The sequence below is a fragment of the Danio rerio genome, chromosome 14 (assembly GCF_052040795.2).
Source record: "Danio rerio strain M-AB ecotype USA chromosome 14, GRCz13ab, whole genome shotgun sequence".
Classification (NCBI taxonomy): domain Eukaryota; kingdom Metazoa; phylum Chordata; class Actinopteri; order Cypriniformes; family Danionidae; genus Danio; species Danio rerio.
Window position 1 is genome coordinate 34,938,229 of NC_141034.1, and position 20,420 is coordinate 34,958,648.

Consider the following 20,420-nt stretch of genomic DNA (forward strand, 5'->3'; position numbering starts at 1 on the left):
ACAATGCACTCAAGTGACATCACTGTGAGGGGTAGAGTTTGGGGCAGGGTTAGGTGTGTACATTAAAAGCATTGCATGCAGCTCACTTTAGAAGCAGCTTCTGAAAAAATAATAATAATAATGTTCTGGCCACACGTTTAATAAATTCCATCCTTGAGATCAAGACTTTTCCCCCCCAGTTTTTCTAAGCATCTTGTTAGCCTATCAGGGTGTGCAGTCTTTAAAGGCAGACCATACCACAACTCCACCCAAACCTTAACCCCATTATTAATAAGCACAAGTATGTAGTACTTGTTAGTCAACCTGAGAGGCTGCGTGTATTTTCAATGCACCTTGCAGGTATGTACAATAATAATACTGTGCTTGGATTGTTTTATTTAAATTAAGCATCTGCCAAATGTCTTTATGAATGGCAACAAAAGAAATTGTTTTAAATGGGTAAAACTAACAATTTAATTGCTTTGGTGTGCAGAACAAGACTGTATCAGTACAACTAAAATATGACGGAAGATATGGTTAATCATGAGCATGTGTTTTGACATAAATATTGAGGTTAATCTGTGCATGCGGCAGCTGCAGTAGAGAATGAGAGAGGGAGACATGTTTTCATGGCTGGTTTTCTGCTTTGGATACACAAAAAGAAGGCTGCCATACAAGTATGACTCATTGTGGAAAACCTTAGACACTCCCTGAATGTTCTGCAAAGTTATGGATGTTGTTCTCTTAAAGATTAAAATAGAATGCGTATTAAATATATACATACACATACAAAGTTAAGAATTGCATGCACCATTTACATTTGACATGATTAGGCAATAGGCATGAGCCATTGGCATGATCTAAGGGCAGGGGCATATTGAGAAAATCTAAATTTCCATATAATTAATGTTTTTATTGAGGCGATATTTTAATTTTCTTCAAAAGTGAGGGTTAAATAATAGTTTTACACGTTTAGAAAAGTACTCCTCTGATTGGACCTTGAAAACAAACCTCACTTGTTTAGCGAGTTTACGCTGGGTTTTCCTGGATGTTGTAGTTCTTTTGTGACCTGTTGTCAGTTGGAATGTGCGCAAATTTGATATCTTAAGAAACGACATTTCCCAGCAACACCCGCGGTGGGACGGTCTTTGACGGATAAAGTTGTGTTTATTAAAACTGAAACGTTCATAATCTGAAACAGGACCCGTGGAAGTTTTGGAGTGTCAAGCGAAGGATAAGGTACTGGAATTAGGGTTAATTGGCTGATTTTAAAGATATATAAGAGAGCTCAAACCACTTTTTAACACGGTTTACTTTGATGGTCTCGTCCTTTTCTCAAATATGTTGTCGTTTTGATTGAAACTCCTCCACGTATGGGGCGAGGCGGCAGTAAATTAACGTTAGCTAGTTTAACATCAGCATGTTTGAGTTTATATTTTCATCGTAGACATTAATCGTTTAAAAACTCTTAAAATACACAACTTGTGGTTCATATTACGGAAAATATTACATGAAGGATCTGGAAGTAAGCCAGTTTGTTGAACAAGGAGAGGAGGTTCCCGCACGTTTCAGATTTACTCATGAATGTTTACTCATTTGATGAGACCCCGAAAGATGTGTAAAGCAGCACTAGAAGCTTATCAAGTGCTTGTTTATCTTTAATATATTTGACAGAAGGTTGTTAAGTGGCAACTGCCACTATTCTAGTTATTACTAACGTCACGTGGAAGGAAAGATTGAGGTAAAGTTGGTTTTATTTTTGCACATTTATTAGGTGACAACTTGTGACGCGCCCTATTTTGTTTACCACGTTACTTTCAATATTCTGTCTGAAAACACATCTAAGTATGACTTTAAACAACATTAGCACTGTTTTAATCACTGTGAACAATGTTGTACTTTGATATTAATTTGTTGCTAATATGATTTACCCATTTTGAATTGGCAAAGAAAGAATACTTGAATAATTAAGGAGAAAGTCTGAATGTCGGAATATAAAACCAACCTTACCTCGATGAAACAATGCAGTACTACAAGAAACTTATAATTATTGCATACTCTATTGGGAGACAGCCAGAAATTACTTACATTTTTGGCAGTTTTTTCAGCTATGCAACTTGTTTCCACCTGTGTATTTTATTCCTCAGGGTGTGCTGATTCATATTCAGCTCTTAATAGCTGTGTACGAATGAGTCTGTTTTTTTAAAGGCAGATTCTAACTCACTAGCCCAGTAAAACTGATTGAAACAATGAATCACATTCAAGCTTGGGATTCTCTAAGTGGAGAAAAGCACGCTTGAACCTTTCAGCTGGCTTGCCTCATCTCAGTTTCCCAACAAACCCTGCCTCGCTTGCCAACAGGGCCAGCACTGTCTCAATAATGCCTTAGAGAAATGCGATTTAACATGCTCTCTTTGAATTTTCCAAGCTGATATTAACAGTTTAACTCTAAAGGTCAAAACTAATTGTGACGTGCATTGGAATATGAATGTGTAAGCTTATTTAATTGCTGAAACATTTTTATTGTCGCCCACAGTAAGCGTGTGACATCGGACAGAGGATGAGGAGTGAACCTGGGCCAGTTCAGATTGTGACAGTCAACAAGGAGAAGCACTCCTTTGACCTGGACACAGAAGCGCTCAGTCGGATTCTCTTGGTGCCTGAAGTTCGAGATAAGCATGTGGTGGTGGTGTCTGTCGCTGGTGCTTTCCGAAAGGGAAAAAGCTTCCTTTTGGACTTCTTGCTCCGATACATGTATAGGAAGGTCAGAAGGAAAAACAATGCATTCAATGTTCAGATCATTGCAACACATGCTTTAATAAAAAGAGAAATGTGTACAAATCCTATATTTCAGGATGTCAGATTAAATTTATCAACCTGGCCTTTTTTTTTGTGTCCATCAGCCTGGTCAGGACTGGCTTGGGCAGGACAATGATCCGCTGACCGGTTTCTCCTGGAGAGGAGGATCAGAACCAGAGACCACTGGCATCCAGCTATGGAGTGAAGTTTTTGTTGTGCGAAAGAAGGATGGAAGTGAGGTAACAAACACCCACCAGAAGGCAGCTTAATAAATCACGTGCTCTTACTCATAATTGGGTTAAAGGTTTTACTGCCAGAAATGTTAAGTATTTTTCAGCTTTTACTCCACTCTGAACTGTACATATAGTACGGAAGGTGTTCCGAACAAGAAGTCTTAAAAGGGATAGTTCACCCCAAAATATTTCCTCTATAATTGCTCACATTGTGTATAAATTATTGCTCACATTGCAAGTGGATATACACTTTAATGAATATCTTTCTTTTGTTGAAAACAAAACAAGATAGTCTGAAAGATTTTTGAAAACAACCATCGACTATTACAGTAGGAACAAAAAATATTGGTGGAAACCAGTTCTTCATTATATCTTCCTTTAGTGTTCAACAGAAGAAACTCAAACAGGTTTAAAACAAGTGGAGAGCAAGTAAATGACTTAAATTTAAATCTTTTAAATTTAAAGTGACGCATGAAATTTGATTGCATCAAGATGCACAGTTAGACTCTGCTGTAGAATTTTTAAGGAAGTGATATAAAGTCTGATGTTTACATGCTTTAATATATATCTTGATGTGTCATTATGCTGTCGTGTACAAATAAACAGACACCATCTGATGTGAATTAAATGGTCCTATGGCAAATTATATGTTTTTTTATGTTTATGCAAGTCATTTCACTCAGTGGCCATCTTTGAAACGCCTCTTGGGCAGTATCCTCAGGCATTCTGTCTGAATGGGGAAATTTTCCAAAACTGTTTGCCAAGCTTAGGATAACATAAAATATTTGGAATCACCAATAAAATTAAACAACAACATCTCATAAGTTTCATTTCTAAACAGCTGAATCAAACAAAATATTTTCTGGTTGCCAAAGCTAATGCGCTTGCTCACTTGAAAGAAACAAGATCATGACACTAACTATGTTTATGGCCGTTTTACACATTATCATCCTCTGGATAATGCTTTGTCTGATAGTGCTGGTCTTCTGAAGTAATTCACAACTTGATTGCGAATCCCCTCCAGGAATGACAGCGATTCTTTTGTTTACAAGTTTGGGGGGCTTTTGAGTAGTTGCTATCATGGGATGTGCATTTGACAGGACGGACTGTACCTCATGTTCCATTTATACAGATTACAAAACCAAAAAACTTTTGTTTGTTATTTCCGTAGGGCACTCGGTTATTTCTTATGTCTGTGAGGCAAATATTCGCTCACAGTGTTCACTTCCAGTGTGTTCGTTGACCACCAAACTGTTGTATAAAGCACACGTCTGGTCTGAGCTTTTCCCCTGGAGAAACATTAGTCTATATCGATTGATGATTGGCTCCTGTACTAGTAGGCGGGGCTTCATTCACTAATTTCCCATTTACACTTTTCCCCTTTCAAAACTATATGAGAGACATGCCTTGTGTATTGTATAGTTTTTGGTTTAAGTTTTACGAAATCTGTCATTTAGTACTTTGATTATATTCTGTACAGTACTGAAAAAAGAGGCTAAAAATCTAAATGTGGTCTTGGGGAAGTGCTTGGCATACTTCAAAGCTCTCTTCCCAAAGAAGTAGTTCCTGTTCTTATCTTAATGAAGAGACCAAAATATTAATATGGTAATCAGAGCTTTGCTAACAAACCACACCAATGGGTAATTGGTGATTTAAAAAAATATCATAAATGTTAATAAACTATTAGAATTATTGTATTTTATCCATAACCCACAGAAATAAAAATAGTATTTAATAGTTACATAAAATAACAACATGCAAATAAAAAGCCATCAGCCTTTCAATTCTTTTTTTCATTGGATTGCAACCCCTGGAGTTAATATGCTAGATTAATGACACAGCAATATTGTTAGTTGCAGTAGATTTATTTTACGGCACAATGTTAAACTTTGACACCTTCACAGCACTCGCGTACAATAAAAACATGTGAGCCACAACTGAACATAGAGGACGATTTCCAAGTGGCTGTCTCTAAAATCAATTATGCTGTAAACATTGTGCTCAATATTAGGGCTGTGCGATTAATCGAAATCGAATTGCAATTTGAAACGTTGCGATTGGCTAATCGCAAGAGGCTGCGATATGAAATATATGTATAATTTAATTTCCACTACCCAGAGTAAAATGTGTGACTGCTGTCTGTGTACGACAGTATTACTAGCCAATTGAGTGAGCACACTTTTGATCTCCCAATCAGAATTGCAAAATGGCCATAATAAAAAGAAAAAGGAATGTGCAGACAAGTGGGAATATGAAATCTTCAGCTTCAGAAGCATTAATAGACTAATTATATATCAAAGAAAAACAGTAATATGGGAGTTTAGTCATTTAAAAAAATTTGTATTATGGGAATATTTTGGTTTTAAAGTCACAGACGTTAAACAAAAAAAAAACGGTCATTTGTAAGAGAATGTAATGTGTATTTATATAGCGCATTTATTGTGTATGGCCATACACCCAAAGCGCTTCACAATCATGAGAGGGGGAGGGGGGGTGGTCCACATCACCACTAGTGTGCAGCATCCACTTGGATGATGCGACGGCAGCCACAGGACAACGGCGCCAGTGCGCTCACCACACACCAGCTATTGGTGAAGTGGCGAGACAGCGATAGAGCCAATTCGATGGATGGAGATGATTGGGAGGCCATGATCGCAATGGCGATTGAGGGACTTTGGCCAGGAAACGGGGGTTACACCCCTACTCTTTTACGAGAAGTGCCATGGGATTTTAATTGACCACAGAGAGTCAGGACCTCGGTTTTACGTCTCATCCGAAAGACGGCGCCAACTGACAGTATAGTGTCCCCTTCACTTTTACTGGGTCATTAGGATTTACACAGACAACAGGTTGAGCGCCTCCTGCTGGCCTTTCTAACACCACTTCCAACAGCAACCTAGTTTTCCCATGTGGTCTTCCATCCAGGTACTGACCAGGCTCAGCCCTGCTCAGCTTCAGTGAGTAACCGGTCTTGGGCTGCAGGGTGATATGGCTGTGACTCTTTTTTTAAGACAATTTTTTTTCGCAGAATTGTTGCCTTGGCTTACAGATTATTGAGCTGAAGCTTGACTAAAAAATCAAATTGTAAAATCTGTGAAAAACATCTTAATTATATATTTTCTCCAAATCTCACAGCGCTTCACATCATTCTCATTAAGTGAGGTTAATATTAAATTAGGCATGAATAATGACTATAAAAATATATATAGTTGTTAGACTGTTGCACTTTTCTTGGGTTGTCAGTAAGCTTGTTTATATGCTGTAGTGCCTGTTGGTGTGTGTGCAATGTTTGTATGTTTATAACTACCTGCGAGCATATTAGGTGCCGTGAGTCACTGGAATTATTATTTTGGGGGTTGCAAGCTGAAAGATTTGGGAACCTCTGCTGTAAATCATTAAGTGAAAGTCCTGACACTAGAGGTCATGTGTGTTTGAGATCTATGGTGTAATTGAAGAATTGAATTTTGAATGAGGAACTAAAGGAGTAGAAGTCAGCTTCACTTCCCTAGAAATTTACCATGAATGTTGCATTATGAGCTTTTTACTGTCTGATATCTTATCTGGTAGTGCTTGTCGTGTAAGCAATCTGCACTTGTGCAAGTCCTGATTTCAGATTCATAGTTTCAGGTTTCTTAGGAAATTCTGTCATTTCCTCTCTGTAGTTTGCAATCTGTGATTCTGGCTTAACGTGTTTCAGGAATGATTCTCTATGTTTTACATCACTTCCAGTCACTTTCTCTCTTGTGATTTGAGAACTGCACTAAAGCAGAGCATTTTGTTCTTCTTTTTTCTAGGTTGCAGTGCTTTTAATGGACACGCAAGGAGCGTTTGATTCTCAGTCCACGGTGAAAGATTGTGCCACTATCTTTGCCCTCAGCACCATGACCAGTTCTGTCCAGGTTTCCACAACGCTCCTCTAAAATCCTGTTATAAATGAATACAGAAAAAGACTGGAAATGTGTCAGAATTATAATGGCTTCTTTTTTTTTTTTAGATTTATAACCTGTCACAGAATATTCAGGAAGATGATCTACAGCAACTTCAGGTTAGTCAGTTCAAATCTACTCAGGAATACACCTATCTTGAAGCCCATATATAATTATTTATTTATTTATTTTTCTACATTTAAAATACCAGAGCAGCATTATATTTTTAGCCAACATCCTGTGATCTTTAAATGAATATTTGCTGCAGGTTTCGCTTTTTGATAACAATAAAAAAATGTAAATGACAGCATTTAAGATGTCATCTGAAATAGCAATGTAGATGTTTTACATAAGCTCTAAGATTCAGCACTGCAGTAAAGTAGTTATGCCAGGTTTATTTTCGAATGACATTAAAAATCATACCTGTCAACATTGTGATGTGAAAATAAGGGTTCCCCCCCTCCCCCGTCAGAAAAAAAAAACTTAAGACATTCCCTAAATTACTAAAGATGTTGAAGCTGTTTCATTGTAAATAAACAGTTGAAACGGTCAGTAATGTGTTTTTTATTATTATTATTACTTACAAAGGATAGAATAAATAGTATACATTAGAAAAGCTGCAAATAAATTAGCAAACAGTTTAGCCTGTTAAAATTAATAACTATTATAAAGAAATTGAATCAAGTTATCAAATCTCATTAACCTTTTCTTCACTGTATAATTTAAACATTTTGATTAAAGAGTAGCGAATTAATCTCTCATTTAGATTTTCATTAGATTAAACTAAATAGCACCTACGTTACCAATTTTTCACATTTAATATAAGTATTTTGTGTCTCCAGAATGTGTTTGTAAAGTTTCAGCTTAAAACACAAATCAGATCTTTTATTATACCTTTTATAAGTTTCTCTTTTATACATTTTAACATTGGGTGGCGGTTTTGCTGTACTGTGCCTTTAAGGCTAGTCCTCCCCGCCCACCGTTTCTACGTGCCTTTATCTCCTAACACGGCTGCGTCAGACAACAAACAGACATAAAGGAAGCAGATCTCACGCAACGTTTTGGGAGATATACTACAGTAAGAACTTTACCAATGAGTATTTGATGCATTTGCTGTGTTAAGTTACAACGATGAGTCACACACAATGTCGTTACAAAGTTCACACACACACAGACACACACACACACACACACACACATACCCAGCACGAACCTGATACGCACATACATACAGACAGCGCGCGTTTAGCTTTGCACTCTTTTTGCATGCAAATGTGACAGGATTCAGGTTAATCTACACTGCTGGATGGATATCTGTTATGATAATGTGCAAAATAATCCTGATTTAACGTCTACAAACCGGGTTTGAAGCGCCTTCCTTTATAATTGTTCTGACACGCAGCTGTGCTGAAGTAAAGCTGAAGTAAATTGCTGTAATTCATTATACATGCACTGTTTTAAAACATTTTAAACTTGTGAAACTCCCTCTTCTTGATTACATTTGATGATGATTGATGATCCTAGCGAACTGAACAGACCTCTTATTCCCGGTTGCTTTGCGTTTATCTTCTCTTGTTAATATGATTTTACAAGTGACTACCGGAACATGTTAATACACGAAGCTGTCAATCAATTCGGTGGGCGGGGGGATCGCACTCCTACATCAAGTTGCGGTCGGTCTGAAAACCAATCCAATTGGTCCACTGTTTTTATGTTGTTAAATTGAAAAAAAAAAAAGGACTCTGGGCCCTATTATACACCCAGCGCAGTGTGGCGCAAGGCGCGGCGTAATAGTCTTTTGGTAGTTTCAGCTTGGCGCAAGAGTCGTTTTGAGGCGTTGTGCTATGCAGTTTAAATAGCAAATGCATTAGCGCTCATTTATTTTCTGGTCTAAAAAGGAGGCGTTCTGAGGCTGGTGCGTTGCTATTTTGAGAAACTAAAATAGATTTTTCATTAGACCAAAACTAACCCGGTCTAAAGTCGCTTACACACTGCTTAATACGCACGAGAGCAAATATCTTTACATATGGAAAAATTTAAATATTAAGGATATATATATATACAGGATATAATAAGAATAGATATAGAATATAAATATAAAGGATTAAAATATTACAAAACATATTATTTTCTAGCCTACATAAATATGAAAAATCACTGCTTTTATGTCTTCATCTCTGGAGGCTTTTTCAGTTCATTCATAACAATTTGCTTTTGTATAATGTTGTTATTATTATTATTAGCAGTATTATTTATTATATCCATATTTATATTTGTTTTATTAAAAACAAGCTTAGATTTGCCCACCTGTCAGGTTTTAGACCATATGGGGCACAGCATTTTTTTGGTTTTTGAGCTCATTTTGTTATTATTATTTTTTTATTTGTTTGCTGGAAATTAGAACTGAATTTAGAAATAGTTTTGAAACGAATATTTGCGCTTAACAAACAAAATTATTTATTTATAGACTAATTAATGTCTGTGCGTAAAGGTTTCCCTATCCAAGAGCGAATGTGAAAGTAGTTCCATTATCTCTCATTCTCACGCAGTAAATGCTCTGTTTAACAGTTTTCTGTTAAAAAAACTGTTAACTGTTTGCTAGTGAAATGCTAATTTTTTCCACTTAGACTTACTTTGCATCCTGTAAATAGCGAATGTGCTCTTGGTGCGACTCAGCTGGCTCTTAAAGGGAATGGGAGATGAGACTCTAATTGGTTTATTCTCAAAACACACCTATAACTCATTAAGAAAATAAACTTAACCCTTTTAGACCATGCGCCACGGCGCAAAGCAGGTTTTCCCGTCCTTAAATTAGCAAAAACGTGTTCTGACAAGCCCTGAAAGCGTTTGCCCCCTGTGTTTTGCGCTATGCGCATGGACTGTAAAAATAGAGCCCTCTGTGTTTATATCACCCCAGTATGACGATCTATACACTATACCTACACATATTTCTGTCTAAAACAGCTTGAAAAGTAGATTTTTCACCATAGGTGACCTTTAAATAACAGACGTGTCACTTTAAAAATGCACAGATCTAAAAGGAAAGCATTCGATTGCTTTACTAACTTTTTATGCTCATTTTATACAAAACTTGTTGTGCTTAAAAGAAAACCCACCAAGATCTATATATTTAAAGCGTGTTTTTATTATTATTATTATTATTATTATTATTACTTCTACTACTATTTATCACTATAGAGCGTGTCTGACAGTCACGCTACATAAGCTGACTGTTTTCAGGATTGCATAGGAGGGGCAATGGCGCCTATAATGGAAAGAAAGGGAATCCCGCTGTTTTTATTTTAATTTCAAAGTGTTTTCATGCCTAAATAAAGTGAAAGCACAGAACATATTTACTTTTAGGAGCAAGGGGCGTCCCCTAGTGGTTTGGCGGTTTGGGTCGTGTATAGGGAGAATAGGCTGTTTAATGTTTATTGCCACCCTTCATAGAAAGACTAAAGATATGAAAAATATCTTTACAGGATGATAGCTAGAAAGAATTGTGAAATATGGGAGAATCCCAGGAAAAACATTATTATTAATAAAAGCATTATTGCAATATAGCTGTATTATTGCTTTAAAGCAAATCTCTGTATAGTAATTGACAAAAAACACTGTCATTGTTGTTTTTAATTCAAATTTCCAAGTTAAAGAGGGCAATGTTCCAGAGTCAGCTCTATCTATTATTACGCAATCACCACAAACTAAAGGTAGTTTAGAAGCATTTCCTTTTCCTGAAGGTTTGCTTCTGCAAGCAGTTTCAGACACTGAAAACAGACTTTGTATTGGCCTAATTTTGTGCTAAATTATCTTTTTGATTTCATTTGAAGGATATCAGCATTGACCTAACTTGATCTTGAGATTGTTCTTCAATTTTTTTTCTCACAGAAATTATTGGCTTAAAGGTCATATTTATTGTCTAGTATTTATTAATCAACTTTGACTTTGATGCTGCTAATTTTAAAGCATTTTCTTTGTTTATGTTTTGATGTTTTTTGTAATTTGTTTGTGTGACATTTGTGTGTGCAGCTGTTTACAGAGTATGGCCGACTTGCAATGGATGAATTCTTTCTAAAGCCTTTTCAGGTATGAACATGCCTTGCTGATATTGACACTGTAGTTGTCTCTGTTTAACTTGGTCTGTGCGCACCAGTAGTGACACGTGCCTTTAGTGTATTTGTTTTTCAAATGTGTGGTATAAGTATTTGCCATTCATTCAAGTTCATAAGAAAGATTACCTCAGGCCCTAAAAAAAGATCAGTAGTGGTTTGGTTTCAATGTTATATAGTAAGATTACTGCATTTATATATATTCATCTCACTATATTTTAAAACAAACCACGCTGTCTAAATGCTCACTATAGAATGAACTGTTAAACTGAATTTCAGAGGGCATCCAGACTAATTTTGCGTGTCTGAAGTAAATGTTTATGCTTTCAAAATGTGTTTCCTTATTGTCAGCACTTTTTCTTGCCCACAGTCGCTTATGTTCTTGGTCAGAGACTGGAGTTTCCCTTATGAGTACAAATATGGGTTCAAGGGGGGAAGCAGTTTCTTGGACAAACGTCTGCAAGTATGTGACTAAGAGTGATTTGTATAATCTTTATGTACAAATGTTTGCATTTGTCTAGAGTGATCTCTCTCTCTCTCTCTCTCTCTCTCTCTCTCTCTCTCTCTCTCTCTTTCTCTTTCTCTTTTGTGTTCAGGTGAAGCAGTCTCAGCATGAGGAGCTTCAGACAGTGAGAGAGCACATTCACTCCTGTTTCACCTCAATTTCCTGTTTTCTCTTACCACACCCTGGCCTGAAGGTGGCTACAAGCCCTGCTTTCACGGGACAGCTGTGTGGTATTCATGTTTTACTACTCCTATTACACATTCTGCCTAGGGGTGGGCACAAGTACTTTGATAGAAGCCGTTGATTGTGTTAGCACAATTTAATAGATAGACTCTTTTAACATTATCTGATTTTTAATTTTTATTTTACATTAACTAACACAATCTTATTTTAAAGCGTTACCAAAATATTATTAGGTGAACATAAAATTGTATCTATTTTACAATATTAGAAATGACATTGCCATTTTGGATCAGGTTAATGCATCCTTAATGTGTTATTAAGAAAAAAGGAATTGTTACTGAACCCAATATGTAGTGCTAAAGTGTATCTGCATTCTCTAATTCGCCAATGCTCTACTTATTATATTTATATATTTTGCATTTTCTGTCCATTTTGTTGTGTTGTGTTTTTGTGCTTTTTAACTCTTATCTAACAATCACACTATCTTGAATTGTTTTTTAGATGTGGCTCCTGAGTTTAAGGAAGGGTTGCGTGAACTCATTCCCAACCTGCTGAAGACAGACGATCTGGCTGTAAAAGAGATCAATGGGAATAAGGTGACCTGCAGGGGCCTGCTGGAGTACTTCAAGGTAAGCGCATACCTTGCTTATCAACATCTTGGTCTTTATTCAGCTGTTTCTGTTAATTATTTCATTATTTCTGTCTAATTTGTCAGGCATATATAAAGATATATCAGGGAGAGGGCCTGCCACACCCTAAATCAATGCTAGAGGTAACATTATATGGTTTTATTGATATTTGTTGTTTATTTGTGCGCTGTCACTAATTTGTTTTGTTATTGTATGATGTTTTAATTCATTCAGGCTACAGCAGAGGCCAATAACCTTGCAGCTGTGGCCTCCGCTAAAGACCAGTACTACAAGAATATGGAGAAGGTTTGTATGTTTTCTGGAGTGTGGTTAGCAGCACTCAGTTGATGTATGATAAGTACAGTTTTTATCTAAAATGCATACAGATGCTGAATGTTTTTTTTTTTTTATGTGACAAGTCTCATTAAACTGCAAGTTGCAATTTAAATGTAAAACAGGCTTCTGGTAGCTCCAAATATAATGAAACGCAGAAATTGTTAGCATTAAAGTTTTACAACTAATCCTTTAACATGGTGTTAGTGTTGTCTTAAAGTATTAAAAGTTGATAAATCAATGTAGAGAAATTTAAGGCCCTTAAAGTATTTAAAAGTCTTTTTTTAGGACCTTAAAAAGCATTAAATGCTATTTTGCAAGGTATTAAATTGTATATAAGTATTGATTATGCAATGTACAGTTCAATACTTAAGTTTGCCTGAATGAAATCTGCACATATCAGGATGCTGAGTAGTTTATGAAATCAATGATATCCTGCTAGATTTGACATCCTGCTGCTTTGTTTACTGTAGTAACCAAGTTAACACCATTATTTTTGCAGTTCTATTGGCGCCAACCTGCTGAATTAGCTAGATTTAATAGATTTCTCTTCAGTATATGAATAATGTTTTAGTTTTGAAATAGTTTCTTATATTGATATTTAGTAAATATACTGCACGTTAAAATCTCACCAGTGTTTTCAGGTGAAAAATGGTTATAAGGTTCTAAAATTTATGGAAAGAGTCTTTAAAAAGATCTTAAAAAGTATTGAATTTCACTCTCTGATTCTTGTATATACTCTGTTTAAAGCATGGATTTACTGAGGAAACTCCTGGAGGGCTACAGCTCTGCACAGTTTAGTTCCAACACACTAAAGCCTCAGTCACACTGCACTTTTCGCCCCATAGACTTCTTCCATTCATATTTATGCGAATGCGACAGACCTAAAACGCAAGCTTGTGCGACAAGTTTCGCAGTTTGCTACTAAATTCAAGCTTGGTGAACTGAGCTGGGAAATTGCATCACAAGGCTACATAAGAGCAATCGAAGGTCAAAACATGACCTATCTGGACAGGAATTAAAAATTTCTCATGCACAAACTCTAATGTGACCACGTCATAAAGCACAATTCTGTTGTACAGCACTGTTAAAAGGGGCGGGATTGAACGAGATGATTAGACATTAAAAAAAAAGCGAGCCATTGGTCAATGTTTTAAATCTGTCCAGAGAGGTCATGTTTTGATCTTCGATTGGTCTCATGTAACCATGTGATGTGATTTCGCAGGTCAGAGTTCACCAAGCTTGATATTTTCAACGCAGCGAACTGCAAAACTTATCACATAAGCTTGCGTTTCCTGTCTGACGCATTTGCATGCATATGAATAAAAGTCTATAGGAAATCTAAAAGTGCAGTGTGACCACAGCTTCACCTTTTAATTAGGGTCAGAAGAGAACTGTGGAGAGCCGTGGCCCTCCAGTTTGACACCTGTGCTTTACAGTGTTCAAAATAGAAAAAGGAGTAGAAGGCCAGTATACGTGATGTTAATTATAATTACATATTACTCAAGTTGCTTTGGAATATAGTTTGCATATGTACATTATATTCGTGGAAGTATAATATATTCCCACAAATTCCCACAAATTCAAAATGCCAGGATTGATAAATTGGAGGCTGTTAAAATGTTGCAGTTCATAATATCACTTGTATAATTCTCACAAATTTGCATTGTTCAAACTACTGACATTTGCATTGGCATGTTGTTTCCAAACACAATATTCCAGACATAATTGAGTATTTATTTTTCATGAATTCCCCCTAACTGTTAGGTGTGTGGTGGAGATCTGCCTTACGTGGCCCCCAACTCACTGGAGGAGAAGCACCGATTCTTCCTGCAGGAAGCCCTTCACCTCTTCTCCAGCACTAAAAAGATGGGTGGACAGCATTTCTGCCACCGCTATCAGGAACAGTTGGAAAAAGAGCTGAAAGAGATGTGGGAAAACTTAAGCAAGCACAATGAGGTAATGCTAATGTGAAAAGATTTAGGGTCAGTGTTTGACAAACATATTTGTAGGTGAGTCTCTCATAATGTCCCGTTCATACAGCAGCTCATGCATGCTGGTTTTATGAATGTGCAACTAAATCAAGTGTGTTCTGTTTGTGACTTATCATTGCTGCAGCAACAAAAGAAAATATCAGTTATGGTGACATCCAGGCTCGTTCAAAGTTCAACTGATTCATTTGTCGGATTTTCAACTGAAAGATTTTATACCTCTGGTGGAATGAGTGGCTCTAAGGACATACTAACACTAGTCACAGTTGTCTTGAACCGTGCCAAAGCGCGATTGTCCGCGCTCCCCTCTTCCCTGACGGCCTGCATTCACACTGCATTTTGCCTTCTGAGCCGGAGCATGCTTACCTTGTCAACGATGTAACTGTTCGGTTTAGCAGTAAGAGAAGCGCTGAAGGTGCATCTGTCATGCAGTGAGGGGTTTGCGTCTTTAATAAGCTACGACAGTTTGCGTTAATTAAGAAAGTTGGAATGATTAATAAATCCATATGAAACAGTTCCTTAAAAGTGGCGTCTTCAGGCTCAGGTGTGCTTGCACTCACAGTACAAGTGTACCTCGCCACCAAAGCCCAAGCGAACTGCTAATGACAGACCTCTCTTTTAACCGAGCCAAGGCAGGCTAACTGAACTGTGCCTGGGCCCGATTTGGAGCACACACACTTGTCAAGCGAACTGCGAAACGCAAGTGCACCCTAAAGCTTTTCCACCTGATATTAACATGTATTCAAATGGATCTTGTGACCGCTGTTTAGACTTTGTCAAGGCCTTTTCTGTTTATTTTGTCACCATCTATATCACTTTTTGCTGGAGTGCTCTGTGTGAATCACTAATGTTTATTCATTGAAAACACCATGTTGCACTGCTTTAAATCAAGCAAAGCAAATTTAACTGGATTTCAACATAAACGTTTGCTTTATGAAAGTAATCTGATCAAATAGGTTTTCAAATACCTCTGGAAGTGTTAGAAAATGGCCAAGCTCAATTTGTAATTGTGGTAAACCTGTAATTTACATTTATCAAAATCTTATTTTCTATACCATATTTTATATCATGCCATTTGTCACCTATCATTATGGTTGGGCCATATTTCAGCTCCATTTTATTCTTTTCACACTTGGGTCACTCAAGTAAAATAAATTCACCAGACTGTACCTGTTAGCTAAGGCTAACATGCCTGGATAATATACATTTTAAGAGCTTTATCTTTAAAATAATACTTCAAAGACTGGGTGTAATAAGTATTGTCAGATGACAGATGTGTAAATGACAGGTAAATGTGAAGTTTGTAAAACTACAATTGAGCTATCAAATACAAAAGAGAGAGCACTTCACAGCCACGCAAACAGTACATCAGGTCTTTTTTTTTCCTGAGTAAATCTGAAGTAAATTATCTCTTGTTCTATTAGTGGCTTATAATGTGAAAACACATTCAAGCTAAAACCATTTTAATATAGCTACTATTTTAACACATTTTAATGTTATAATATTAAAATACAAGCACAACAGCAGCCAGTTTTTTCATTCATTATATGTCTTAGAAATTTAGCTTTTAGTCAAGAAATTTGATATTTGGTTTAAAGTGGGAACCCTGTTTAGCTTTGTCCTCTTGTGTTTTGATTGGCACATCTTAATACCAGGTGCTGAAACAACACAAATAGAACCGAAACACTTTAGATGAGATGCCCAAAGTAGGGCCCGCAGGCCAAAGCTGGCTCATTGTAACCTTTCATTTTGCCCACCCTCTCTTCTGAGAGTGAGACTGATGGATAGGGTTAGGGTAAATCCCTTTGAAACAAAGATCGTCATTTCTAATTTGACGTAAACTTTATGCAAACTGAAATGAAATGTTTCAATTAAATGTTGTTAATGAATGATTTTTTAATATAAATACTGTCATTTGACGGATAGTCCTCTATGCAAAAGACATAAATAAGTCAAAAAAATAATGCATTGGTTAATATAAAGCAATGTTTTATAGTCTTTCTTTTTTTTAAAAAATTAAGATTTATTTTTGGCCTTTTTGCCTTTATTAAGTGAATAGGAAAGTGTTTCAGACAGGTAAAGAAGTGGGAGAGAGGGAGTAGGGACGGGAAATGTCCACGACCCGGGATTCGAACTCGGGACGCCGTGAAGCACTACTGCCCCATATGCAAGTGCACTAACCCCTAGGCTTTTGCGCTGTATAGTCATTTTTAAACATTATTAAATTAATTTGCAAATTAACCATGGCAAATATATTTACCTCTGGCCCTCTAGCCTCGTTTAAGTTTGGTTTTTGGCCCTTCATAAGAAAAAGTTTGGGCACCCCTGCTTTAGACTACTAGTCCAGCACACTTCCATTCACACACCATAATATTTGATTGTCTTAAATGTGCAGATGTGTTTTTGTTTCTAGAATGTGACAGTTTTTCCCTGTAATTATATTTGTGTGACTGTACACTTTCTTTCTTTTCAGTCCAAGAATGTTTTCAGTGCTTTCCGGACACCTGCAGTGCTGTTCGTCTTGGTCTGCCTTCTGTATGTGCTGTCAGGAATTTTGTTCTTTATTGGCCTGGAAACTGTTTCCTTTGCATGTGACTGTATAGTGGGTTTGGCCATGATCGCTATACTGACCTGGGCCTTCATCCGTTACTCTGGCCACTACAGAGAAGTAGGCACAGCCATAGACCAGGCTACTGGAGTCATACTGGAGCAGGTAAATGCATTTTTCCCCATAACTAAAGCCCCATTCACACTAAGCACTAACAATAAATATATTTGCATCCACACAGATGAATAATAACAATCTTTTTATTTTTAGATGATGCATTATCCCTTGTAACCAGCATGTGCCCTCAGTGTGCTTTTACTGCAGCTGAACATACTGTTGAGCTTGTGATGCATAATCTAATCGAACGATGAATTTAGCAATCATAGTCAGTTCTCCAGCATTTTCAAAGGCAACACAAAGACGCTGCAACTTGCACTAGATTCCAGCAGTATTTTTAGCATTATTTCCCATGATATAACCAACTGTTTCCATGATAGTCATTATTTTTAAAGGGGTGGTCCACAACAATATTATATTTTAAACTTTAGCTGATGTGTAATGTAGCTGTGTGAACATAAACAACATCTCTGAATGCATTACGCTCTGTTCAATGCAAAGTGAGACATTGGCTTTTACAGAGTTAGCTTAGCTAAGGTTAAACAAAGTTTGGGAACTACAAAAAAAATACATCTGGCTTAGTGAGATCACAAACGCTTCAGGTTACACGCATTCACCCTGCACAGTGAAGGGATGTAGCCAGAGGCGCTGTAATGTTATAGCAGAGAAGGCTAAAATGCCGCCCAAACGCTGCTATTTCCACAGAGCTTCTTCTGTTTCTGTATTTGTTTAATTTTTAATTTTAAGTTTAATTTTAATTATGTTCCAGATATTAATTCAATAATTAAAAAGATATAGCTAGCATTTGACAAAAGACTGCTTCCAGAATTTCTCCTAGTTCAGTGCTGGATTCGGCTAAAAACTCCTCAAAGGAGCAACTCCATAACAACTGATGTAAACAAGGATGTTTATCTGTCAAACCCCTGTAAACACCCACAGTCTTCATCAGCGCTGCAGGGTCTCTCTATGCAGCAGCTTTTCATGTGTTCTACATCAAAATAAAGAAATCCCAATAGATATGTAAATGATTCATATTGCTTACACATGCTTATTCCGAATATATTTTAAAGTCACCTGTCAGATTTTATTTTAGAGAGCAGGCGTAAGGTTTAGCGGTGTCCTTTTCATATTTGATTCATTCCCAAACTGAGACTGCTAGCAGCTACTCTGACTGACAGTATTTACACAGCATAGGCACAGCGCGTGCTGGCAGTCGTTTTCATGAGCTAAGTACTAGTATATAATTAATGTAAGATATATATAAAAAAAAATAATGTTATTTTTTATTTTATTTTTTTTTTTTTTTTACAAATGAAGCATGAGCACACTGCTTTGCATCTTATAAACACAACCAAGCCTTAAAAATACACTCTGGACCACCTCTTTAAATAATACTTTAAAAAAGGGCTTGATATCAAGCAGTGTGCTTCTCTTTATAGTGTTGTCTGTATCTTTAAATTGCATGAGCCCTTTAATTTTCTACAAATTCTGACTGTCTGTTAGTGTTTGTCAAATGGGAAAAATCGTTCTGAAAGTGACCCCAATATTATCATTTCTCTTTATCTTTGTCATTGTGGTGTGAACTGTGCTATTCTTTAACACTGACTGATTTTTAGAACTATATCTTTATAGTTATTGTGCTTTAGTGTGAACAGCTCTTAAAGGATTGTCAATTCTGATTTTTTTTTTTACCCCCTCAGGCCACAGATGTGTTAAACAAGACAAGAAACCAGGGTCAAGTGGCTGCGCAGCAGAAGAAAAACAGATAGCTTATCAGTCAAACTGAAGATGCCAGACAAAAAAAAAAAAAAAAAAAAAACGATGTACAAACTGCACAGACGTGACCAACAATGATACCAAATAATGCATATCTCCAAACATAGCACTTAAATCTCCACTTCTAATCCAGGGTGAATGATTTTGTCAATATCTTGCAGCAGATTTTTAAATACCGACACAAATATGAGTATTTGACCAAATTTCACAAACCAGCAGTTGGTTCTTCAGGGACGATTAAGGATTTAGCACAAGGGCTAAACTCTCCACAGAGCTGCATTAAGTTTACAGTTGTTCATTCCAGTACAGCCAAAGACTTGTCCTCTGTATCCGGTCAGGGTGGTGTAACTTTAGGATTGCACTTTGTAGGCATGTTATCTGTTTGTTCTTTTTAGCCAGGAATACCTTTGCACATGAACTGCCATTACTTAAGGCTTTAGCTTGATTCACTGTTTAGTATTAAAAGTGTAGCTACACTATTGCGAGAGCTTTGTTTTATGATCTCTGTACCAAACTGTGGCCTTCTATCCATTCCTTGTTTCCATCCATGTATGAGTTCCATCACAAGTCCTGTCAGTAACTTGATACCCTAAACTGGGCTTTCAAATTTGTGCTAAAAAAACATGTTATTCCAGCACATTGATTTGTGTGCTGGACTGGTCCTATTACTGTACACCCTATTTTAACTGCCGGCATGCTGTTTGAGTGTTCAAAACCATCCTGACCTTTTCTTTATGTAGGACTTAAAGTATTGATAGAAAAGCCAATCTCAACTATTTAACGTTCTGAAGAAAGCTCAGCTAGTGCACTTTTCTGTGATCAGGTTTATATTTGTATATCATATTAGCTAATGCCTGATTGTTGGATTGATCTGAGCACTGTTGCATCTTATTACTTTCCATTTTATTTATCATATCACATTCCTGTTCATTCGTGTGTGTGTATATCGGAAAAATGTCCAGACCTATGAAAGCATTTTAAAGACAATATGTTGTGTCTGTGTGGCGTTGTTATTCGTTGCATTCCTCCAGAGACTCAGTTTTGGGAGCTTTATGTTCTGGATCTTTTCAGTTTCAAGTTCAGTGGGCCTGCCTAATCTGATATTGTAGGGATGTCTTATGTCCCTTTATATCATTTTTACTGTTACACACACACTTTATCGATAAATACCCCCAAAAATAAAACTAGAAGCATGCAATGCACTTTTTGGGTCTTGTTTGTAAACAGATAAGTGTCAGTGTTTGTACAGCAGGTGTCAGCATTGATTTGAATTAAAAACGACATCCGTTTTT

General features: G+C 36.7%; 1 protein-coding gene across 4 annotated transcripts; it reads left to right on the forward strand.

Annotated features, from left to right (window-relative positions):
* The first annotated feature begins 250 nt into the window (after positions 1–250).
* On the forward strand, positions 251–20,330 carry atl3 (atlastin 3). Of its 4 annotated transcripts, none has more exons than NM_001440797.1 (14): positions 251–339; positions 2,516–2,743; positions 2,883–3,017; positions 6,806–6,910; positions 7,006–7,056; positions 10,967–11,023; positions 11,417–11,509; positions 11,643–11,781; positions 12,236–12,363; positions 12,450–12,506; positions 12,598–12,669; positions 14,464–14,655; positions 17,161–17,400; positions 19,053–20,330. In NM_001440797.1, the coding sequence occupies exons 2-14, from the start codon at positions 2,540–2,542 to the stop codon at positions 19,119–19,121; spliced, it is 1,542 nt and encodes a 513-aa protein (NP_001427726.1). In that variant the 5' UTR covers positions 251–339; positions 2,516–2,539; the 3' UTR covers positions 19,122–20,330. The 4 variants fall into 4 exon arrangements, with proteins under 4 accessions (NP_001427726.1, NP_001006016.2, XP_087136541.1 ...); NM_001006016.2 differs by lacking the exon at positions 251–339 and adding an exon at positions 1,093–1,218; XM_087280415.1 differs by lacking the exon at positions 251–339 and adding an exon at positions 1,285–1,504 and having other exon boundaries at positions 19,053–20,326.
* Positions 20,331–20,420: the final 90 nt, after the last annotated feature.